We start from the raw sequence: 25,453 nt of genomic DNA, 5'->3' as shown, positions 1-25,453 counted from the left end.
CTTGGAAGCGCGATTTTCCCCCACAGGCTTAGGAGGTGGAAGCCTCCGCAGTAATTGGCCTAGAGATTGGCAGGGAGTACTCCGGGAGCCTCTAATTGGCTGTTTAATACTCAGCAGGTGCAATCTCAATTAACGATGTCGGCTTTCCCTTGGAGCCTATTGGCTGACCTGGTGGGCCGGCTTTGAATTCCATCCGGGTAATTGGGTACCAGCACCAAGCAGCGCCGTCGCTCAGGGGTAGCCCCCGCGAGGATTGGTTATGGGGGGGAAGACTGATTGGTCGGGCTGCGAACCGGGCATTGATTGGTGCGGGCGGGCTGCGGGGGCGGGGAAGTGGCAGCTGAAGCTAGGGCCGCGGGGTTCCGAGTGGCTGTGCGAGTGAGGGGAGACAACGGCCTCCGGCTTGAGGTGTGAGGCGGAGCGCGCTACGGCTGACTCGAGGAGCAGTAAAGGCGGGGACCGGGAGCGGAGGTTTGGGGGGTGGGGGAGGCTGGGCCAGGGGCGCCAGTGGAAACAAGGAGGCGGAAATGTGGGGCTTAGGGAAGGGATGCGCCCCCGGACGAGGCGAGGGTGTGGGGAAAGCTTTCTCCCACCCCGAGGCTGGTAACCGTATCCAGGGGAAATGCGCTCGTCCCAGGATAGCCACGACGGACCCTTGCACCAGTGTGGGAGGATTTGCCCCAAGCCAATCACCATCAGTTTATCAGTTTGCCTTTAACACAGCTTTTTCTTTGATTATCTCTGATAGGATGACTATTTACAGTCATCAGAGTAAGAGGGGTTTGTTTGTTTTTCCAACTTCCCTCTTTAGTTCTTAATACAGATAGAATCGTGGGTTTTGGCTCAAGACTCCCGTGTCAAAACTAGTCTTTCCTTAGCTTGCGAGAAATGGGTGGAGGCTTCTTTCACACACTCCTCTAAAAATAAATGTAGCCAGGATGAGAAAATTGAATGAACTGCTTCAGTTCAACAAGCCGATCACCATATTTTAGGTACTTTGTAAGTTCTGGTTGTTAGGAGATACTGGAGTGATAGATCCTTGCCCCCATGGAGCTCACTTTGTGTTTTGAAATGCATATCAGATAGTTGTTAGCAACTATTTAATACAAATGTCAGGAAACTTCAAAGTTAGCTTTTTCTGAAAAGCGTTGTCTAGCCATATTTCTCAACCTTGAAATGACCCACATGTCTCCTCTTTACCTGGTTTCCCCTAGGAGCTATGCTCTTAAGTTCTAGTCTCCTCTTCACATTCAATTTGCAGTAATAAAATCAAACAAGCTAGCATTTGGTACTATACAGTTATTCCCATTTCCATCATATTTCCCACTTTTATTTTTCTTAAGAGAAACAACAATATGAAAGGATATTGTTTGAAAACAAAACTATACTTGATTAATATTAATCAAGTAGATTTTCTGTGAGACATCAGCTGATAACAAAATTAGCACAGACTTCATATGTAATATTTGAAGAGGTGTTAGTAAAATTTAGATTTTCGTTCAAATAGAAGTCACCCGATAAATTCATCCTTGTCACGGACATTCATCTTCCTGCCAACCACACTCCCTCCACCACCAAATCATCAATATTCTATCTCAAATGCTACCATCTACTCAAATGAGAAACCTGGTAGCCAGCTCCTTGGCTCACCCTCTAACCTTTCCATAAATCAATTGCTGGGTCTTGTGTGTTCTACCTTTGAAAACTCTCTGAACCATCTGTCTACTTGTTTCCATCTCTATCACTGACACCTGGACTAGCCTCTGAATTGGTCTCCCTACACCTGCTGTTGCTGCCTTTAATTCATTCTCACTACAGACATAGCCATTAATCAAGAATTACAAGCAATGCATGTGTTATGAAGGGATGGTTGGTGTACTGTGGAAACCAGTAGCAATGAAACCCAACTCAGTATAGTGGGTCATACTAGGGTCATTCTATCCTCTCTCTGAGATGGAGAGAAAAACATTTTGAGGTGTTCCTCGCACGCTTTGGAAAACCTCAAAGTTAGCTAGAGGTCAAACGAACTTTCTTTAGAATTTGATCTTTGCGAAGTTTGTCAGAAATATCAAAAAGGTTTAAAACACTTGGTCAAGTAGGATCATAGGTCACTGTGGAACAATACTTATTCACTGAATCAAAGTGACAAAGATCTCAAAGGCAAATACAGAAATGTATTTCCATTCCTCATACCTTCATTTTCCTGAAAACACTCCTCTTTCCTTGTATACTGAGATGTTTCGCTTATTCTAGTAGCTTAAATTATGCATATTAATTAGAAATCTCAGCTCTTAAAACTGTAAGTTTTAATGAAAACTAAGAAGTAAGCAATTATTAACTGTCTTTTACATTAGCATTCTGTAGATTAGCAAGCTTATACATAGTATTTATGGTTTCTAGAAAACACGTGCTTTTTTATAGTAAGTGTCTTAGTGTGGCACCAAACATATTAAATAGTTTCAAATATCTTTAGTTTCTTTGTAAAAGGAAGTCTGTGTTCAGTAACTAATGCTTCAGTATCTCATTTTATTTGGGAGTTATCTATTCAGTAGACTTACATCATTTAACTTAATTTAACAAAACTCTGAAGTTTCAAATTATCGAAATCTAGAGAGTATTTTAAATAGACATTCCCAAACATAATTATTCCTAAAGAGTTTACCTAAAAGTTCTTATCTCATTTATCTCTATTTTATTTACTTAAAAGTTTCATCATATCAAGTTATTTTCTTACCAGCAAACTTTGCAACAGATATAATAAGATCTAGTTTGATTTCCAGTAAACCTAGGTACAATAAAGGTATTATACTTAATGTTGATGATTCTAAAGGTATATATTGTTAATTAAACCAACAAGCTTAAGCTAATTTTAATACCTGATATTAATTCAATACTAAATATTTCCCAGATTGTGACCAGAAAACTGGGTTCACCTCTTGGTGGCTGTCAAGCAAAAAAACACAACCAAGCCAAAGATCAGGAGAAGGAAGGAGTTATTTCTTGCAGCAAGTGAGGAGAACACTGAGGATCTTTTCTAAAGCAGTGTCTCCCCAAATAGCAAAATAGGGGAAGTTTTAAGTAAGGGTGCATGCATATTCATGAAGGGGTTTGGGTGGTTGAGAGTCCAAGCTTTAGTTGATTAAAGTCGGGAGGGTCAGAAAAAGTCAACATCATCATCCCTTAGGTGCCAGTTGATCTGGTGGTTCAGTGCTTCAGGCTAATCTTTACTACTGAAACAGAACCAGGAGTCTTTACAACTGATATATTATCTTTGCCATCATTACTTCTCTTGCCTGATAAGTCATTGTTTCTGCATTCTTTTGTTCCCTTAAAATCATTAATTACTGAGACCTATTCAATGACAAGCATTGTGGCCAGGCTTGGATGACATAATGACTTGGGCCAAAAATGGCTTCTCTGCTGTCAAGAAAACCATACCCAGGGACCTCTTACCCTATCTGCTTACAAGATCATGTGAATCTGAAATTCCTTCCTGCCAGTTTCTTTTATATTTCTAAGTATTTATATAAGTGCTTAATTTTCTTTAAGCCAGTTAAATAGAATTCTTGTACAAATTAATTTTGTCAATACAACACATCTACAACACACATAGATACATAGAAACAGACACTCCATAGTTTTCATTCCAAAATTTCAACCATGAATCAGGGACAAAAATATTAAACCCATCAGTAACAAGCTATTGGATTCAAATTGGGTTTCTGGCACATGGAACAAATCAAAGTCACCTGTTTAGATAGCTAAACCTTTTTACTAATACTTATGGAGACACACTTAAGATTTTGTCATTGACAAGTCAAGTTCCAAATTACCTACACCCTTCCTGAAACATGCATTTTATCTTTTTTTTTTAAATTGAAGTATAGTTGATTTACAATGTTGTGTTAGTTTCTGGTGTACAGCAAAGTGATTCAGCTATACATATGTACACATATTCTTTTTTCATATTTTCCATTATGGTTTATTACAGGATATTGAATATAGTTCCCTGTGCTATACAGTAGGACCTTGTTTATCTACTTTATGTATAGTAGCTTGTATCTGCTAATCCCAAACTCCCAATTTATCCCTCTACTACCTGCTTTCCCCTTTGGTAATCATAAGTTTGTTTTCGAAGGCTGAGTCTATTTCTGTTTTGTACATAAGCTCATGTGTGTCATATTTTAGATTCCACATATAAGTGACATCGTATGTTATTTGTCTTTCTCTTTCTGACTTACTTTACTTAGTATGATGATCTCTAGGTCCACCTATGTTGCTGCAAATGGCATTACTTCATACTTTTTATGGCTGAGTAGTATTCCACTGTATATATGTACCACATTTTTTTTAACATCTTTATTGGAGTATAACTGCTTTACAATGGTGTGTTAGTTTCTGCTTTACAACAAAGTGAATCAGTTATACATATACATATGTTCCCATATCTCTTCCCTCTTGCATCTACCTCCCTCCCTCCCACCCTCCCTATCCCACTCCTCTAGGTGGTCACAAACCACCTAGCTGATCTCCCTGTGCCATGCGGCCGCTTCCCACTAGCTATCCACCCTACGTTTGGTAGTGTGTATATGTCCATGCCACTCTCTCACTTCGTCACAGCTTACCCTTCCCCCTCCCCATATCCTCAAGTCCATGCTCTAGTAGGTCTGTGTTTTATTCTCCTCATACCCCTAGGCTCTTCATGACTTTTTATTTTCTTAGTTTCCATATATATGTGTTAGCATACAGTAGTTGTTTTTCTCCTTCTGACTTACTTCACTCTGTATGACAGACTCCAGGTCCATCCACCTCACTACAAATAACTCAATTTCGTTTCTTTTTATGGCTGAGTAATATTCCATTGTACATATGTGCCACATCTTCTTTATCCATTCATCTGTTGATGGACACTTAGGTTGCTTCCATGTTCTGGCTGTTGTAAATAGGGCTGCAATGAACATTTTGGTACATGACTCTTTTTGAATTATGGTTTTCTCAGGGTATATGCCCAGTAGTGGGATTGCTGGGTGGTATGGTAGTTCTGTTTGTAGTTTTTTAAGGAACCCCCATACTGTTCTCCATAGTGGCTGTATCAATTTGCATTCCCACCAACAGTGCAGGAGTGTTCCCTTTTCTCCACACCCTCTCCAGCATTTATTGTTTCTAGATTTTTTGATGATAGCCATTCTAACTGGTGTGAGATGATATCTCATTGTAGTTTTGATTTGCATTTCTCTAATGATTAATGATGTTGAGCATTCTTTCATGTGTTTGTTGGCAATCTGTATATCTTCTTTGGAGAAATGTCTATTTAGGTCTTCTGCCCATTTTTGGATTGGGTTGTTTGTTTTTTTGTTATTGAGCTACATGAGTTGCTTATAAATTTTGGAAATTAATCCTTTGTCAGTTGCTTCATTTGCAAATATTTTCTCCCATTCTGAGGGTTGTCTTTTGGTCTTGTTTATGGTATCCTTTGCTGTGCAAAAGCTTTTAAGTTTCATTAGGTCCCATTTGTTAATTTTTGTTTTTATTTCCATTTCTCTAGGAGGTGGGTCAAAAAGGATCTTGCTGTGATTTATGTCGTAGAGTGTTCTGCCTATGTTTTCCTCTAAGAGTTTGATAGTGTCTGGCCTTACATGTAGGTCTTTAACCCATTCTGAGTTTATTTTTGTGTATGGTGTTAGGGGGTGTTCTAATTTCATTCTTTTACATGTAGCTGTCCAGTTTTCCCAGCACCACTTATTGAAGAGGCTGTCTTTTCTCCACTGTATATTCTTGCCTCCTTTATCAAAGATAAGGAGCGTGACCATATGTGCGTGGGTTTATCTCTGGGCTTTCTATCCTGTTCCATTGATCTATATTTCTGTTTTTGTGCCAGTACCATACTCTCTTGATTACTGTAGCTTTGTAGTATAGTCTGAAGTCAGGGAGCCTGATTCCTCCAGCTCCATTTTTTTTTTTTTTTTTTTTTTTGTGGTACGCGGGCCTCTCACTGTTGTGGCCTCTCCCGTTGCAGAGCACAGGCTCCGGACGCACAGGCTCAGCGGCCATGGCTCACGGGCCCAGCCGCTCCGCGGCATGTGGGATCTTCCCGGACCGGGGCACGAACCCGTATCCCCTGCATCGGCAGGTGGATTCTCAACCACTGCGCCACCAAGGAAGCCCCAGCTCCATTTTTTGTTCTCAAGATTGCTTTGGCTATTCAGAGTCTTTTGTGTTTCCATACAAATTGTGAAATTTTTGTTCTAGTTCTGTGAAAAATGCCAGTGGTAGTTTGATAGGGATTGCATTGAATCTGTAGATTGCTTTAGATAGTAGAGTCATTTTCACAATGTTGATTCTTCCAATCCAGGAACATGGTATATCTCTCCATCTATTTGTATCATCTTTAATTTCTTTCATCAGTTTCTTATAATTTTCTGCATACAGGTCTTTTGTCTCCTTAGGTAGGTTTATTCATAGATATTTTATTCTTTTTGTTGCAGTGGTAAATGGGAGTGTTTTCTTAATTTCACTCTCAGATTTTTCATCATCAGTGTATAAGAATGCCAGAGATTTCTGTGCATTAATTTTGTATCCTGCTACTTTACCAAATTCATTGATTAGCTCTAGTAGTTTTCTGGTTGCATCTTTAGGATTCTTTGTGTATAGTATCATGTCATCTGCAAACAGTGACAGCTTTACTTTTTTTCCAATTTGGATTCCTTTTATTTCTTTTTCTTCTCTGATTGCTGTTGCTAGAACTTCCAAAACTATGTTGAATAAGAGTGGTGAGAGTGGGCAGCCTTGTCTTGTTCCTGATCTTAATGGAAATGGTTTCAGTTTTTCACCATTGAGGACAATTTTGGCTGTGGGTTTGTCATATATGGCCTTTATTATGTTGAGGAAAGTTCCCTCTATGCCTACTTTCTGCAGGGTTTTTTTATCATAAATGGGTGTTGAATTTTGTCAAAAGCTTTCTCTGTGTCTATTGAGATGATCATATGGTTTTTCTCTTTCAGTTTGTTGATGTAGTGTATCATGTTGATTGATTTGCATATAGTGAAGAATCCTTGCATTTCTGGAACAAACCCCACTTGATCATGGTGTATGATCCTTTTAATGTGCTGTTGGCTTCTGTTTGCTAGTATTTGGTTGAGGATTTTTGCATCTATGTTCATCAGTGATATTGGCCTGTAGTTTTCTTTCTTTGTGACGTCTTTGTCTGGTTTTGGTATCAGGGTGATGTTGGCCTCATAGAATGAGTTTGGGAGTGTTCCTCCCTCTGCTATCTGTTGGAAGAGTTTGAGAAGGATAGGTGTTAGCTCTTCTCTAAATGTTTGATAGAATTCGCCTGTGAAGCCATCTGGTCCTGGACTTTTGTTTGTTGGAAGGTTTTTAATCACAGTTTCTATTTCAGTGCTTGTGATTGGTCTGTCCATATTTTCTGTTTCTTCCTGGTTCAGTCTCGGCAGGTTGTGCATTTCTAAGAATTTGTCCATTTCTTCCAGGTTGTCCGTTTTATTGGCATAGAGTTGCTTGTAGTAATCTCTCCTAATCTTTGTATTTCTGCAATGTCAGTTGTTACTTCTCCTTTTTCATTTCTAATTGTATTGATTTGAGTCTTCTTCCTTTTTTTCTTGATGAGTCTGGCTAATGGTTTACCAATTTTGTTTATCTTCTCAAAGAACCAGCTTTTAGTTTCATTGATCTTTTCTGCTGTTCATCTCTCTTTCATTTATTTCTGCCCTGATATTTATGATTTCTTTCCTTCTACTAACTTTGGGTTTTGTTTGTTCTTCTTTCTCTAGTTGCTAGGTATAAGGTTAGGTTGAGTGAGATTTTTCTTGTTTCCTGAGGTAGGATTGTATTGCTATAAACTTCTGTCTTAGAACTGCTCTTGCTGTGTCCCATAGATTTTGGAGCATCATGTTTTCATTTTCATTTGTCTCTAGGTATTTTTTGGTTACCTCTTTGATTTCTTCAGTGACCCATTGGTTGTTTAGTAACATATTGTTTAGCCTCTACTTGTTTGTTATTTACAGTTTTTTTTCTTGTAGCTGATTTCTAATCTCATAGCGTTGTGATTGTTGTGGTTGGAAAAGATACTTGATATGATTTCAATTTTCTTAAATTTACTGGGGCTTGCTTTGTGGCCCAGTATGTGATCTATCCTGGAGAATGTTCCATGTACACTTGAGAAGAATGTGTATTCTGCTGCGTTTAGATGGAATGTTCTATAAATATCAATTAAGTTCATCTGATCTAATGTATCATTTAAGGCCTGTCTTTCCTTATTGATTTTCTGTCTGGATGATCTGTCTATTGATATAAGTGTGTTGTTAAAGTCCTCTGCTATTATAGTATTCCTGTCGATTTCTCCTTTTATGGCTTTTAGCATTTGCTTCATATATTGAGGGGCTCTTATGTTGGGTGCATATATATTTACAATTGTTATATCTTCTCCTTGGATTGATCCCTTGATCATTATGTACTGTCCTTCTTTGTCCCTTGTAAGTCTTTATTTTAAAGTCTGTTTTGTCTGATATGCATATTGGCTACTCCAGCTTTCTTTTGATTTCCATTTGCATGGAATACCCTTTTTCATCACCTCACTTTCAGTCTGTACGTGTCCCGAGATCTGAAGTGGGTCTGTTATAGACAGCACAGATACGGGTCTTGTTTTTGTATCTATTCAGCCAGTCTATGTCTTTTGGTTGGAGCATTTCATCCATTTACATTTAAAGTAATTATTGATATGTTTGTTCTTATTGCCATTTTGTTAATTGTTTTGGATTTGTTTTTGTAGGTCTTTTTTCTATCTTTCCTCTTTTGTTCTCCTCTCTTGTAATTTGATGACTATCATTAGTGTTGTGTTTGGACTGCTTTCTTTTGTGTGTGTGTATGTCTATTGTAGATTATTGGTTTGTGGTTACCATAAGATTTTGATATAGCAGTCTATATATATATATATATATATATGTATATATATATATATATATATATACACACACACACACACACAAGATTGTTTTAAGTTGCTGGTCTCTTAATTTCAAATGCATTTCCAATATCCTGCTTTTGTACTTTTGTCTTCTCACAATTGCTGGTTTTGGTATCATATTTGTGTGTGGATGATTTCCTACATTTACTGTATGTTTGCCTTTACCAGTGAGCTTTCCCATTCATAATTTTCTTGTTTCTAGTTGTGGCCTTTTCTTCTCCGCCTAGAGAAGTTCCTTTAGCATTTGTTGTAAAGCTGGTTTGGTGGTGCTGAATTCTGTTAGCTTTTGATTTCTCCAAATCTGAAAAGAGCCTTGCTGGGTGGAGTATTCTTGGTTGTAGGTTTTTCCTTTCATCACATTAAATATATTGTGCCACTCCCTTCTGGCCTGCAGGGTTTCTGCTGAAAATCAGCTGATAACCTTATGGGGATTCCCTTGTATGTTATTTGTTGCTTTTCTCTTGTTGGTTTTAATATTTTCTCTTTGTCTTTAATTTTTGTCAGTCTGGTTACTATGTATCTTGGTGTGTTCCTCCTTGGGTTTGTCCTATATGGGACTCTCTATGCTTCCTGGACTTGTGTGTTTCCTTTCCCATGTTAGGGAAGTTTTTGGTTATTATCTCTTCAAATGTTTTCTCAGGCCCTTTCTCTCTTTTTTCTCCTCCTGGGACCCCTGTAATGTCAATGTTGGTGCATTTAACGTTGTCCCAGAGGTCTCTTAGACTGTCCTCATTTCTTTTCACTTTTTTTCTTTTTTCTGTTCTGTGGCAGTGATTTCCACCCATCTGTCTTCCAGCTCACTTATTCATTCTTCTGCCTCATTTATTCTGCTATTGATTCCTTCTAGTGTATTTTTCATTTCAATGATTGTTCATCTCTGTTCGTTCTTTAAATTTTCTAGCCCTTGGTTAAACGTTTTATGTATCTTCTTGGTCTCTGCCTCCATTCTTTTTCCAAGATTGTGGATCATCTTTACTATCATTACTCTTTTTGTCTAACTTTCTGTGTTTGTGGCCTCCATTCCTCAGGCTGCAGGATTATAGCTCCTCTTGCTTCTGGTGTCTGTCCCCCGGTGGGTGAGGTTGGTCCAGGGGCTTGTGCAGGCTTCCTGGTGGGAGGGACTGGTGCCTGCCCACTGGTGGGTGGAGCTGGGTCTTGTCCCTCTGGTGGGCAGGGCCATGTCAAGGAGTGTGTTTAGATGTGACTGTGGGATCAGGACAACTTCAGGCAGCCTATCTGCTGATGGGTGGGTCTGTGCTCCCATCCTGTTAGTTGTTTGGCCTGAGGCGTCCTAGCACTGGAGCCTGCAGGCTATTGGATGGGGCCAGGTTTCAATGCCAAAATGGTGACCTCTGGTAGACTTCACAATGATGAATATTCACTGGGGCCTCTGCCAACAGTGTCCTTGCCCCCGCAGTCAGCCACAGCCAACCTCTGCCTCCCCAGGAGACCCTCCAAGACCCACAGGTAGGTCTGGCCCAGACTCCTATGGAGTCACTGCTTTGCCCTGGGTCCCAGTGCATGTGAAACCTTGTGTGTGCCCTCCTAGAGTGTTGTCTGTGTTTCCCCCAGTCCTGTGGAGCTCCTGCACTCAAGCCCCACTGACGTAGCCAAATGCACTAGGGGCTCCTCCTCTTGATGCCAGGCCCACAGGCTGGAGAGCCTGACATGGGGCTCAGAACTCTCACTCCTGTGGGAGAACCTCTGCGATATAATTATTTTCCAGTTTGTGGGTTGCCCACCTGGTGGGTATGGGATTTGATTATATCACGAAAGCATCCATTCTACCATCTTATTGTAGCTTCTTCTTTGTCTTTGGATGTAGAATATCTTTTTGGTAGGTTTGAATCTTTTTGTAGATGGTTGTTCAGCGGTTAGTTGCGATTTTGGTGTTTTTGTGAGATGAGGTAAGCTCAAGTCCCTTTGTTCCACCATCTTGTCTCCCCAACACCCTTTAGACTTTTTAATGATGGCCATTCTGCACAATGTGAGGTAGTACATCATTACAGTTTTGATTTGTGTGAAATTTGTGTTTTAAAAAGATGGTCTGGGGAATTCCCTGGTGGTCTGCGCTTCCATTGCAGGGGACCCCATTCGATCCCTGGTCAGGGAACTAAGATCCCACAAGCCACAGCAGCCCGACCAAAAAAAGAAGAAAAAAAAAAAGATGGTCCAGATAAGAGTTCCTGGAGAAAATCAAATAGAATATTTGCATCTCAAAGGCATAGGAGGAGAAAGGCAAGTTCCTCCTAGGAGGACTTTGTTCCTTAAAGGCTAGATTTTTGTTTTTCAATACTTACAAGCCTTGGGACTTCCCTGGTGGTGCAGTGGTTAAGAATCCACCTGCCAGTGCAGGGGACACAGGTTCGAGCCCTGGTCCGGGAAGATCCAAAATGCCACGGAGCAACTAAGCCTGTGCGCCACAGCTACTGAGCCTGCGCTCTAGATCCCATAAGCCACAACTATTGAAGCCCTCAAGCCACAACTACTGAAGCTCATGCGCCTAGAGCCTGTGTCCCGCAACAAGAGAAGCCACAGCAATGAGAAGCCCGTGCACCACAACAAAGAGTAGCCCCCACTTGCCGCAACTAGAGAAAGCCCATGCACAGCAATGAAGACCGAATGCAGTCAAAAATAAATAAATAATTAATTAATTAATTTAAAAAATACTTACGAGCATCTTAATAGGTGAGGTTGGGGAGTGGTGAAAGGTTTGGTGGGTTTTGTATTGGTTCTGGAGCCACATCTCTGGTCCTGTAAAGAGTAGAATTTTAAAACAAGGACAGTTGTTTTTAACTCCTCAAAGAATTGGGTGACCACCTTAGTGAAAGGACTGACATACCCACTCACTGTTGGAATTTTATGTTCCCTCATTTAGATTAGGGGACAAGGACCCCCCCACCAGTAAAATTCCTATCAGGCTCTGAATATCAGCTGTGGTCAGTTTAGTCAGACCAGTTTGGCCTCCCATCTTGCTAATCCATTTACAAACAATTTTGAGGATCCTTCCTGGGTTTAAGAAATTCTTTAACTATGGCCTACAGCCTCAGATGGTCCCATTTCTCTTTCTCTTTCTTTTTTTTTAATTGAAGTACAGTTGATTTACAATGTTGTGCCTATCTCTACTGTACAGCAAAGTGACTCAATTTTACACATATATATTCTTTTTTTTAACATTCTTTTCCATTATGGTTTATCCCAGGAGATATTGTTCATCCATTCTAAATGTAATAGTTTGCATCTACCAGCCCCAAATTCCCAGCCCATCCCTTTCCCTCCCTCTGTCTCCTGGGCAACTGTGAGTCTGATCTCTATGTCTGTGAGTCTGTTTCTGTTTTGTAGATAGGTTCATTTGTGCCGTATTTTAGATTCCACATATAAGTGATATCATATGGTATTTGTGTTTCTGACTTACTTCACTTAGTATGATAATCTCTCAGTCTGTCCATGTTGCTGCAGATGGCGTTATTTCTTTTTTATGGCTGAGTAGTATTCCATTGTATATATGTACCATATCTTCTTTATCCATTCATCTGTCGACGGACATTTAGGTTATTTCCATGTCTTGGCTATTGTGAATAGTGCTGCTATGAACATAGGAATGCATGTATCTTTTTGAATTATAGTTTTGTCCAGGTACATGCCCAGGAGTGGGATTGCTGGATCATATGGTAATTCTATTTTTATTTTTCTGAGGAACCTCCATACTGTTTTCCATAGTGGCTGCACCAACTTACATTCCTCAGGTGGTCCCATTTCTAAAAGTAACCGTTTAATAGTGTCTTCAGAGTAGAAAGGCAATTCAGATAGAGGATTACTAGAATGAGTACTCAAAGGAGGATAGAGGGGAGCAGCAGTTAAAGTTTTAGGTACCATTACTCTTTCATTAGCCTTCTACAACAATTCTTTCAATGGGACTGTTTTGAAATTTTGGAGCTTTGGGGGGCTTCTGCATATCAATTAAAATGCGTACAATAGTTGAAGATGAGAGCTCTCTAAAATTTTAACAATTTGGAAGTTTTTCCAATTCAGAGGATCCAAAGGATTAAAAAAGCTAGCCCTATACAAATATTTCTCCCTGCTAACCTAATTTGTAAAGGAGAAACTCTTACCACTGTTTCCAGTAGATCCTGCAGGCAGACATCCAGGAGACTGCCAGCTTTAACTGCAATCCAAAAAAATCAGTTTTGGAATGCAAAAAGAAAACCCAATCTTGGCCATTTCAGGGTGGGGTTTCCTCTAATTTCCAGTTAAGTACTTGCAGGCATACATAAACCCAGCTGGTATACCCATAGGTGGCTGGCTGTCTGTCTGTGCAGGAGCTGTTTGGCCTTTGAGGCATGATTTCCCATTATTAATTTGGTAACCTAATTCAGATATGAGATATGATCTGAACAGTGTTATGGGGACAGTGTGGTGGATCAAATGTGTGCTGCTTCCGAGTCTAGCTCCCCAAGAATGTTACGCTTTATGGTTGGGCAGGTATTTTTGCCAGTGGGGAGGTTTGGTCAATGCATGGTGCAGATACACAATGCACAGTAGAGAGAGGAGGCCAAAGGGCAGAGAAAATTTTTTATGTTTAAATTATCCTTGACTTGCCTTAGAATATGCAATTTTATTTCATCACATGTGATTTATTAAAGTGAAAAACAGAATGGTTTTAAGTGTATTGATGGGCTAGGGAGTAAGACTGTGAAGACGGAAGTGACATGTGTCAGAGTGAGGATACTTAAGAGGGTACATCCTGTTCCCCTCGTGAGGGTAGGTTTAGAATATAAGGCTGTGAAGATGGTAGGCAGAGATTAGATTATAAAGAACCTTTCATGCCACTGAGCTTACATGTAGGCAGGAGAGTTGCTGAAGAATAAGAGGATGTGTATTCATTCAACAAATTATTATTGACCAAATATTTATTGAGTGGCTACTATGTGCTAAGTACTGAGGAACAAAACAAAACAAAATTCCTGCCTTTGGGGAGTTAACTTTCTAATGGGGAGACAAAATGAACACCTTCCAGGTTATTATAATGACTGACTTTTAATTATAGTGAAATGGAAAACTGTGGAAGGATTTGAGCAGATGAGTAGCATTATTTGACTTACTCCAGCTGTTGTGTTGGGAATAAACTGGACAATGGCAAAAGCAGGGACATAATTAAGAAGCAGTTGCAATAATCTAGACAAGAGATAATGGTGGTTTAGAGCAGATGGTGGTCATAGCAGTGGAGAGGTTAAAAAGTGGTCAGATTCTGGATAATTTGAAGGTAGAACAAATAGGATTTGCTGACAGGATGGATGTGCTGTTTGAGGGGAAGAAGAGTAATATTTTTAGCCTGAGGAGCTGAAAGAATGGAGTTGCCATTAACTGAGATGGCGAAGACTACAGGAAGAGGGTGAGATCAGGAGCTAGGTGTTGCACCTGTTTAGTTTGAGATGCCTATTAAACATGAAATGGAGACATCTCATAGGCAGATGGATATACAGACCTGGAGTTCATGGGAATGGTCCTAACTAGATCTGTGAATTTGGGGATTAAATCAGCATATAGATGAGGTTTAAAGCCAAGACTGACTGAGACTTGATGAAATCCCCAGAGAAGTGAGGTAGAACAAAGAGGGCAAAGGACAGAGCCCTGGGGCACTCCAGTGTTTAGAGGTAAGAAAAAGGAACAGGAACGAGCAAAGCAGACTGATGGAGCAGCCAGAAAGGGAGAAGGAAAACCAGGAAAGAGTGATGTGAAGCCAAGGGAAGAAAGTGTTAGAGAAGAGGGAGTCACCAGCTGTGCCAGACCCTGGGAGGGGTCGGGGGTAAAGGGAGGACTGAGAATTGATCATTGGATTCAGCAAGTCCAAGTCACTGGTGACCTTGACAAGAGCAGTTAAGAGTGGATTCAAGAAGAGAAATTGAACACAGAAGTATTGACACTCTGAGTTTTCTTGTAAAAGGAAGGGAAGAAATGAGTAGTATTTAGAGGAGTAAGTGGAATTGAGAAAGGATTTTCTTTAAGAAAGGAGAAATAATAGCATGTTTGTCTGCTGATAAAAAGATTCAGTAGAGAGGAAAACATTAATGATGCAGGATAAGGAAGGAGAGCAACATTTATATGGAGCAGAGATAGTTCATCAATGGCCACAGGAAAGAAGATAGAATATTTAGGCACAGATGGAGGTAGGTGGGTCAGTTTGGAAGTTTGTTAATATTTTCTCTGAATGCTTTACTTTCTTAGTGAAATAGGAAGCAAAGACATCAGTTGAGAGGGAGGATGGAGAAGGAAGCACTAGAGGTTTGAGAAGAGGTGGTATGAAATAATTGGGAGGGTGAGAAAGTACATGGAATAAGGAAATAGAGTGAGGGACATATTGAAATATGCTAGGCGGGGCTCCCATGGTGGCGCAGTGGTTGAGAATCCGCCTGCCAATGCAGGGGACACTGGTTCGAGCCCTGGTCCAGGAGGATCCCACATGCCACGGAGCAACAAGGCCTGTGTGCCACAACTGCTGAGCCTGCACTCTAGAGCCCGCGAGCCAAAACTACTGAGCCCACACGCCACAACTACTGAAGCCCGTGTGCCACAACTACTGAAGCCTTTGCGCCTAGAGCCCATGCTCTGCAACAGAAGAGGCCACCGCGATGGGAGGCCCGCTCACCACAACAAGGAGTGGTCCCCGCTCACTGCAACTAGAGAGAGCCCATGCACAGCAACGAAGACCCAACACAGCCAAAAATAAATAAATTAAATAAATAAATTTTAAAAATATATATGCTAGGCAGCAAAATGAAGATAGAGTGTCAGAGAGAGACTAATAGCAAGAAGGCCATTGCAGTGGTCTAAATGAGATTTGATGAGCTTCTGAATCAATTCAGGTACAATATTGGGGTCATTAGCATATAGGTAGTAGTTCAAGCTTCAAGTATAGATAAAATTGCCCAAAGAGAGCAGACTGACAATAGCAATGGATAGAGGCCACTGGAAGACAAGCTCAAAACTCAGAAGACTCCTCCAGGTAAACAGTAAAAACCATGGGAAAGAGGGCACAGAGGTAAGATTAGTTAAGGCTTATATGTGCCATCTAGGTTGATTACCTGGGAAGTTGTAGTTTTGATGAAGGAACAGGAGAGAACCCCATTTCACTGTTAGATGAAGAGTAAGTAGAAATACAGAGTACAGATAGTAAATAGACCACACTTCCAAGAAAGAAAAGTAGAAGTAGCAAAGCTTGAAACTAGGCCTGGAAAGCCATTCCTTGCAGAGACAACAGCTTCAGGAAAGACCAGGAGGTATAGAAGTGCACATATAAGGAATTTAAAATAGTTTGATATGAAAACTAAATTTTTTAAAATATTTGATTCATTTAATTTTTTGTTCCTTTGTCTTTTAAAACTGATCAGTGTATAGTTCTCTTTGGGGGAATTGGGGAGGGAGAAGTAACCTTCTATTTAGTTGTATGTATATGTGTCCCTTAGCTAACTTTTTTAAAAAAAATACTGAGACTTTCACATGAAGTAGACTTTGAGACTGCTCAAGCTCTTGAAATGGGAAATTAGGCAGTAATATTCTTCTTAATATTGTAATGTGTTCCCATTCTCTACCTGTCATAAAAGTTGTGTGAAAACTCCTTTTCCTTCATTTGCTTATTTTAGGAGGCAGCAGAAAATGTCCACTGAACGGACTTCTTGGACAAGTTTGTCCACTATTCAGAAAATAGCACTGGGCCTCGGGATCCCAGCCGGTGTAGTGGTTGCCTATATCTTATACCGCAGATATAGGGAAAGCAGAGGTATGTGAATCCATGGCTATACATATGGAAATGTTTAAACTATGTTCTGGCCTTGTTAAATTGAAATGAAAACTTTCCTTCCAGACTGGGTATCATTTGTTGGGATGTAATTGGCTTTCTCTGAGGGATCTTTTTTTTTTTTTAAATTCAATTGTTTTTTATTTTTGGCTGCATTGGGTCTTCGTTGCTGCATGCGGGCTTTCTCTAGTTGCGGCAAGCGGGGGCTACTCTTCGTTGTGGTGCACGGGCTTCTCATTGCAGTGGCTTCTCTTATTGCAGAGCATGGGCTCTAGGTGCGTGGGCTTCTCATTGCGGTGGCTTCTCTTGTTGCAGAGCATGGGCTCTAGGTGTGTGGGCTCCAGTAGTTGTGGCTCACGGGCTCTAGAGCTCAGGCTCAGTAGTTGTGACACATGGGCTTAGTTGCTCTGCAGCGTGTGGGATCTTCCCGGACCAGGGCTCAAACCCGCATCCCCTGCATTGGCAGGTGGATTCTTAACCACTGCACCACCAGGGAAGTCCCTGTGAGGGATCTTTGAAACAAAGTTTTTTCTTTTCTATGTTAATGTGAAGCTAGTCTGTGAAATAAAGAACTCATTTTATAATTCTTTTGATCTCTTCCCTTCAGCAACACCAACACTACAATGGGTTCTTTCTTTCTCCTTTTTTTATACCCATACACTTGTTTATATTTTCCTTCTATTGTTAGAAGGCTAGCTGTCTGGTCCAGTTTTCCCACAGGTTGGACCTAGGGAGTAGGACCTAGAGAAATGATTTACATACAAACAAGAGAAATTCTGAGCCTACTGGGCTCCTCAAGCAACTTCTAGCCTTCACTCTTCTCCAGGAGTTGTGTCTTGGGAGAAGTAGTTTGCCCAAAATCCATCACCCCTTCCTTGCAGAACCAAATGACTTTTCCCATTTTAGCATATGAAAACAGTAGCCCAGAGAGAATGCCCATCTTCCGGTCTTTCAGGACCTTTTAATTCCCATTCAGATCCTCAGTTTATCTCTTGCATCCACATCTCTTTGATAGCTAGATTTAGGGGAGGGCAGGTAGTAGCTTTGGGTATTATCTAAGTATGACCTGATGATCTATGCAGAAGAGCGGCTGACATTTGTTGGGAAGGATGACATCGAGATAGAGATGCGAGTCCCCCAGGAAGCTGTGAAGTTCATCATTGGCCGGCAAGGAGCTAATATTAAACAGGTACCTGTGTGAGCAGGCAACGACTTTCCCAGGGATTGATTCTGCTTTCCCTCCTCTGCCCCCATTCCATAAAACCCACTCACACTATTTATATTTTAAACAGAAAAAATACAGGAACTTTTTAGCTAACTGCTATTTTCCTTCTAGAGATGAGTACTTCTCCCTAGAGAGTGGGTGACTTAACTTGAAATGGGGATTTTTAATTGGATGATTCTCAGCCTGGTATAGCTTGAATCATTCCTTTCTACTATGAAATTATGAACTCTCATTAATTGACAGTAACTAATTAATTGCTCCCTGATTCTTTCTACCATCTCCTGTTGTTCAGTTGGAATGTCAATAAAATAAAATAATTGATTCTCTAATCCAAATTAGGGAGAAAGAGTGTTCTAAACACAGAAAAACTGTTTTGGATTAACTGCTATTTGGGGTTACCTCTGTCTCTAATCTCCTTCATAAGTACACGTAATTGAGGACTGCTTATAGCACCCTGATTTCACTGATTACTATGTCCAGTTCCATCTACCACCAGGATTAGGTTTAGAGTCTCCTTCGCTGACCCAGATGAGAGCTTGTCCAGAGCGTACTACCACATATCCTTTTCTCTGCAGCTACGAAAACAGACAGGTGCTCGGATCGATGTGGACATGGAGGATGGAGGAGATGAGCGGGTGCTGCTTATCAGTGGTTTTCCTGTTCAGGTGTGCAAGGCCAAAGCAGCAATTCATCAGATCCTGACTGAGAGTACCCCAGTGTCTGAGCAGCTCTCAGTTCCGAAGAGATCTCTGGGCAGAATCATAGGTACCACTGGACAGCTTCCTTTGCTGTTTCCTTTTTTGTTTACCTTCACCTTTCTTTCACACCTTCCCAAGGGTTTCTCCTGACCTACTTCTGCTTCACCTTGCTGAGAAAAAAAGGCAGGGACATTGAGACCAGAGCTTTACGTTTTTACAGAAGTAAAAGCAGTGGTAAAGCAAAACTCATTACCTCAAGAAGTTGTATGATCTGAACCTTACAAATAGGTTCCAGAAGGGTTCAGGTAAATGTATTTACCTCAGATTTTTAAAGGGAAGCTAAGGATGCTCATTTTATCCCAAATCTTTCAAGACAGTGCTCTAGAAAATACCTATTATGCCTTCCCCTGGAGCATTCCTTACGCTGCTGGTAGAGGCAGAGAAATGTCCTGTCCCTGGTCCAGTGTTTCACACACCGTGTAGGGTATCTTCTAATGAAGTGGGGATGTAAAGTATGCCGAGTGGCCAAAAAAGCAAGTGACATGACCACATTAACCTAGCCAATGTGTAGAATTTAAATAAAATGGATAGAGCAAATAATCCAGTATCCCCCTTAGTATAGTACAGATTTCGGTAGCTCCTGCTTTCCATTTACTACCTTCCATTTTGTTTAGTTTGAAAATGAGAACTGACTCTCCGCTCCTAGTATGTACAAAACAGTGGTGTCTCTAGTAGTTAAAGTTATCGAGGAGGGAAGGACAGATTTTTATGTATTATTAAACACAGGGAGAGGCGGCGAGACAATTCGTTCTATCTGTAAGGCCTCGGGAGCCAAAATAACCTGTGACAAAGAATCAGAGGGGATATTGCTACTATCAAGACTTATAAAAATCTCAGGAACACAGAAGGAAGTGGCAGCAGCTAAGGCAAGTAGCTGATAGATTTGAATTGTATCTAAGAGTGAGAACACTTTACTCCATCCCAGGTCAATATCTGGCCACGTAGATATCATCCCTTGTCTTATTTTCCACAGCATTTGATACTGGAGAAAGTTTCAGAAGATGAAGAACTTAGGAAGAGAATTGCTCATTCTGCAGAAACGAGAGTCCCACGGAAGCAGCCAATCAGCGTAAGAAGAGAGGAAGTGACAGAGCCAGCTGGGTCTGGAGAGCCAGCTTTATGGAAAAACACTGGCACTAGCTTGGAGCAGGCTGCACCTCTGGCAGTTCCTCCCTGCAAAGGACATGGCAACACGTCTCTTGTAGGACCAGAAGAGCGTTCCTGCGAGAAACCTAATGATGACAACTTTCAGCAGTTTGGAGCCCAGACCAGACCAGAGACATCCATGTTTGAAAGTATGTAAGAAAGAGGGAACCCATGAGCCATATGGAAGATAGAAAAAGTGGCTTAGATAACCCAAAATAGGAACCAAAAAAATAAAAATTTATATTTTCTCGACTACACTTACAAGTCTTTAATCACAGATAGGACTTTCTGGCAATATTTTACTTGGGATTAGTACTAAGCACAAATACTTTTTTTCTGAATACAAACCCTCTAATAATTATAGAAAACAATATAGAAATATGCTAGTTCACAGGAAACTAGTCTGTGAGTAATACATCAGATAATTGAATTACATGGTATTCTTTCTCCAAACCTATTTATTTAAATAAGTAAAATACTGAGTCCAGTTTTTTTCCTGAATCATTACTGTTTTAAAAAATCTACACCATTCAAGAAGAATAAAAAGGCTGTGGACTTTTTCTTCTATGTATAGGTACTGGGGTGGGCAGGGAAGACCAGGGCCCCTAAGAGATTCATAGACTTGTCCAGGGTCACTTAATGAGTCAGTGGTAGAAAGGGATCTGGAACAGGCCCACATCTGTCCATGTATGTTCTCCCTGGTCCATGCTGCAGCTAGCATATGAGGATTTCCCTTCATTATAACTGGTGGCTGATTTGAATACATAGCAGATGACTAAGAATGTGACCAAGCTCTTATTACTCAGATACATAGAAAGGAACAGAACATAGCTTAGCATTTTTCCTCAGGATGTTCTTGTATGATGCATCCAGTTGTCCCTCTAGACATTTTTATTTTTTTATTATTATTTTTTAAAATAAATTTATTTTATTTTATTTTTATTTTTGGCTGTGTTGGGTCTTCGTTGCTGCATTCGGGCTTTCTCTAGTTGCAGTGAGCTGGAGCTACTCTTCATTGCAGTGCGTGGGCTTCCCATTGCAGTGGCTTCTCTTGTTGCGGAGCACAGGCTCTAGGTGTACGGGCTTCAGTAGTTGTGGCACACAGACTTAGTTGCTCTGCGGCATGTGAGATCTTCCCAGACCAGGGCTCGAACCTGTGTCCCCTGCATTGGCAGGCGGATTCTTAACCACTGCACCACCAGGGAAGCCCCGATGCTCTAGCCATTTTTAAATGGTAATAGCCACTTGGTATTTGTACCTCTCACCCCCCTGATGCAGTCTTCCCATTTCAACCAGAGATGATTCTAATAATGGTCACCATATTAGGTAATAATGATTCTGCAGCTTAACTTGCTTATCCCTGTGGTTAGTCCCCAGTCCAGACTTCAGTTTCCATGCTGATGAATTCCTAGAAGTCTATGTCTCTGCCTCTGAACATCCTAACCACTTCTGGATCCAAATCATTGGCTCCCGCAGCCTGCAACTGGATAAGCTTGTCAGTGAGATGACCCAGCACTATGAAAATAGTCTGGTGAGTTGCCATCGGGACAGGGCAGGGGTTTGATGGAAAGGGGGCATATCTTTTTCATTGTAACATATTCTCTTCCCTTTTCTGTGGAGCAGTGGCTTGTTCTTCCTTCCTTCTGGTATCCACTGTTTATTTTTTAGCCTACCCCTTCGTAACTCTGCCCTCTCCTGCCTCCTCATCCCCTTGTGTAGCCTGAAGACTTGACTGTGCATGTAGGAGACATTGTCGCAGCACCTTTACCTACAAATGGTTCCTGGTATCGAGCCCGGGTTCTTGGCACCTTGGAGAATGGGAACCTGGACCTCTACTTTGTTGACTTTGGAGATAATGGAGATTGCCCACTGAGGGACCTCAGAGTGCTCAGGTCAGTGTGGGGGCCAGGCTGGAGTCAGGCTGGAGTCAGGCTGGAGTGTCACTTACTGACTCAGTCCTGGCCATAGGGTGGTGAGCTGTTGGCATTTATCACCAGAGGGCATTGGAAGAGAACCTCTTTACAGTGATCAGATGATTATCATCTTCTGCTGGGTTAACTGCTGTCTAGAAGCCAGGAATATAAGAAGGCCCTTTGGGCACTAGGATTCTAATTCCAATTTCTTTCACTTTAGGAGTGACTTCCTAAGCCTTCCATTTCAAGCAATAGAGTGTAGTCTAGCACGGATAGCCCCCTCAGGTAAATTAGTCCTATTACCTATTGACTTTGCCTCCATATAGAATAACTTTCATAGAGCACATGGGAGGGAGTCTCACATTCCCAGGCTTTTTGAGTTCCGGGGGCTCAGATGCCTTTTCATCACCAGTGCTAGAAAGCAATGGTCAGAGACTTGCCTGGCAGTCAGACATAGGTGCCTTTTGAAGTAGACAAAGGTAGTTCCAGTTTTCTTCCAGGACATAATCCCACCCCTGTCAGCACTGACCTCTTCTTAGGCTCTCTCTATGATTTTTTACGAGGTGAACAATGGGAAGAGGAAGCTTTGGATGAGTTTGACAGACTCACTCACTGTGCTGATTGGAAGCCCCTGGTGGCCAAGATCTCTAGCTACATCCAGTCTGGGATCTCAACTTGGCCCAAGATCCACTTATACGATACTAGCAATGGGAAGGTAAGACTGGGGTTCACACGTTGCTCACTGTCTCTTCAGTGTATTTATAGCCTCATTTACTTTTTCTCTCCCAGAAACCCTTATTTGATGATATTCCTAACTCATAAGATCCTGCTTACTGAACCACCAAAGGAATTTTTTTAAGTATCAATCATAGCTCTTCTGCCTTATTTCCTCCGATTTGCCCTTCCTTCAGAGAGAACATCATTCCCTTTTCATCTTTCTTCTCAGAAACTTGATATTGGGTTAGAATTAGTTCGTAAAGGATACGCAATTGAGCTTCCTGAAGACATGGAAGAAAACAGAGCTGTCCCAGTAATGTTGCACGATGTGGTGAGTGAGCCATTGTAGTCACTCAGGGTGCTGCTTTGGGGCAAATCTGGTGCCTTGAGACACGAGGCCTTCTAGTGATGCATGACAATTTGTAGAGCGTTCTCTTAAGGACTCTGAGTTGCTCCACTAGTTGATCAAAGGAGACCTTGTGTGCCTCAGCAGCCAAACCAGATTCTGTGAGCAAAATGATGGGGCGACTTCTCCTTTCCCACCAGCCAAACACATTCTTCCTTTTTCTCTTGTTTTCATCCCTTCAGGCCACAGAAACAGATGTCTCTCTCCGCAGCACGGTCACTGAGACCAAGAAGAGCCCTGGAGAGATGGCAAATACCCTGTCCTGCCTCAGTTTATTAGGTACAAACAGCATTTGCTCCCTAGAGCATCTCTGGAAGTTACCATTTCTTAGTCAGCCTCTCCAACTAGGGAGGTTGTTAAGACTTACCTCTTAACCAAGGTGGTCATCAAGCACCAAGAAGCCCATTTTTTTCCCTGAGCCTCAGTGGCAGTGCCTGCTAAATTAGGGCAGTATCTAACTTTATCCTCATTTCCGCTAAATAGAAGCTGCCTCTGTGTCTGGTGATGATAACCTTGAAGATGACTACTTACTCTGAAGTCACCTTCAGTTGCCTCAGCCATCCGCTTTGCGGTAAGTAGAGCTATCATCTGTCTGTAGCAACAGGAAAGTAATGAGGGTGACAACAGGGGCCTTGCCTGTTCCCCATAGCCCATCTTACTACTACTTCTCTGCAGCTGCTTTCCTGCAGCTTTACTTTCAGACTGAGCCCTTTCAAGCTTTTTGTGTCTTTGTGTGTTTGTGTCTTTGGCAGGATTTGGCATAAGATTTGGTGCCTGGAGAGAGGAGCCTGTGATAGAGATCAGTGCAGTTCTTCCTTCATTATATACACGATCTGGCTTGCTGTGGACCAAATGCATTTGCTCCTTCCACTGGACTACCAGAAAGTATGAGAGGTGGAGGGAGATAGACACACGCCCCTACTCCCCCACCACCCCTGTGCCCCTTCCAGCGTTTGAGTCCTGCTGCGCTACTTCCAGCCTGCTCGGGGTCCAGCTAGCTCCCCTCAGCCACTCAGAGCACACTACTGCTCGGCTGTGTCCTCTGGAGGCTGGGAAACAGCCAGGGTTTGGTTATTGAAAATGATGATTCTACAGACTCCTGACTCACCTCATCAGGTGACTGGTTACGGAGAGTTTTTTGAGTGGTGAACTCAAAGACTACAGTTGAGTCAGGAGGCAAAGGCAAAATTCAGCATAATTATATTGAAAAGTCTTGGGAAGTGGGAAGAGAATACTGCCTCCCAGCCTCAACTGCTGATATGTTATTGGAGACGAGGTTTTTGAAACAGTGCTCCAACTATTTCCCAGTAAACTTTGGTTAAAATACAAGTAGACAAGGAGTTACCTAACTCAGGAGATATTCTAAATTGCTGGTATATGTATACACACACAGCCATAGAGAGAACTTATGTAGCTGTTCAAATCATTTGGGGCTCCTTTGCTGAATAAAGTTCTCAAGAAAATTATTTAAAACTAAATGCTTGTTGAATCACAAGGTGGAAACAAGTCTATGGGTATCTTGTGAAGTGAAATCTAGTGAAAATTGCCAAACACCTCACACAGAAGGGCCCGTCTATGAAACATCTGTCCCTCTCGTGCACAGATCATATTCTTGCCGTAAAGCAACTTCAGAATTAATCATTCACTAAGACCCCACTTAAAAGGAGTAGATTAGGATTCTAGAAACATGGGTTCTAGGGATAGATCTTTGCTGTGAACTTATGGGGCCTGTTTCCTTATAGTATGTCTCCATTTCTGACAGTATTTTGAGGATCCAGTGAGAACTGTGAAGGTATTTGAAAGTAATGTGGGTGGTAGAATGATGGCAAGTGAACTTTTTTTTTTTTTAAAGATCAGCAAGGTAAAGTACAAGACTTAAAACTAGTATATAAGGCTATCATATGCAGGATTTTTTAAATCTAGGAATTAGTGACGTCCACCCCTATACACATGGCAACTATATTTTCCCATAGACACAATTTTCAAATTTTATTGTCTTAGAAAAGTCTCAGTACCAAGTAGCAGAAAGGCTTCAGTGAAGGAGCATCTCTTGAGTAGTCCCACAGGAATCAGTGAAGGACCGCCATTGATATGACATTTCAGACCTTGGCTGCACTCACTCAGTGAAGCAGGCTCGGCCCTGGAATTGGAGCTGCTGTACAACAGGGTCGTGAGGCCAGTTAGTCCCCAGTTTCCTCAGCCTTTACGCCTTTTTTTTTTTTTTGAATATTTATTTTTTTAATTGAAGTGTAGTTGATTTACACTGTTGTGCCAATCTCTGCTGTACAGCAGTGACTCAGTTATACACATATAGACATTCTTTTTTTATATATTCTTTGCCATTATGGTTTATCACAAGATATTGAATATAGTTCCGTGTGCTATCAGTAGGACCTTGTTATCAGCCTCTACTCTTGAGAGGTCCCCTGATAGAAATCATTCATAGGACTTCTTGCTCTGGAAAATGAGTAGTGTTTCATTCTTAACTGTAGTTTGTTACTGTGTGTGAA

General features: G+C 41.3%; 1 protein-coding gene across 8 annotated transcripts; it reads left to right on the top strand.

The window, feature by feature from the left end:
- The first annotated feature begins 308 nt into the window (after nt 1-308).
- On the top strand, nt 309-24,412 carry TDRKH (tudor and KH domain containing). Of its 8 annotated transcripts, none has more exons than XM_067036302.1 (15): nt 336-408; nt 10,401-10,450; nt 16,624-16,760; nt 17,861-17,967; nt 18,579-18,768; nt 19,488-19,627; nt 19,735-20,056; nt 21,278-21,438; nt 21,627-21,799; nt 22,041-22,105; nt 22,360-22,535; nt 22,767-22,868; nt 23,126-23,222; nt 23,427-23,514; nt 23,696-24,412. In XM_067036302.1, the coding sequence occupies exons 3-14, from the start codon at nt 16,637-16,639 to the stop codon at nt 23,477-23,479; spliced, it is 1,710 nt and encodes a 569-aa protein (XP_066892403.1). In that variant the 5' UTR covers nt 336-408; nt 10,401-10,450; nt 16,624-16,636; the 3' UTR covers nt 23,480-23,514; nt 23,696-24,412. The 8 variants fall into 8 exon arrangements, with proteins under 8 accessions (XP_058897740.1, XP_066892362.1, XP_066892394.1 ...); XM_067036276.1 differs by having other exon boundaries at nt 351-408; nt 22,384-22,535; XM_059041757.2 differs by lacking the exon at nt 10,401-10,450 and having other exon boundaries at nt 309-408; nt 22,384-22,535.
- Nucleotides 24,413-25,453: the final 1,041 nt, after the last annotated feature.

Source organism: Kogia breviceps, chromosome 1, assembly GCF_026419965.1.
Source record: "Kogia breviceps isolate mKogBre1 chromosome 1, mKogBre1 haplotype 1, whole genome shotgun sequence".
Taxonomy (NCBI): domain Eukaryota; kingdom Metazoa; phylum Chordata; class Mammalia; order Artiodactyla; family Physeteridae; genus Kogia; species Kogia breviceps.
Note: the sequence above shows the minus strand (reverse complement) of the source record. Positions and strands in the feature narration are given on the sequence as shown.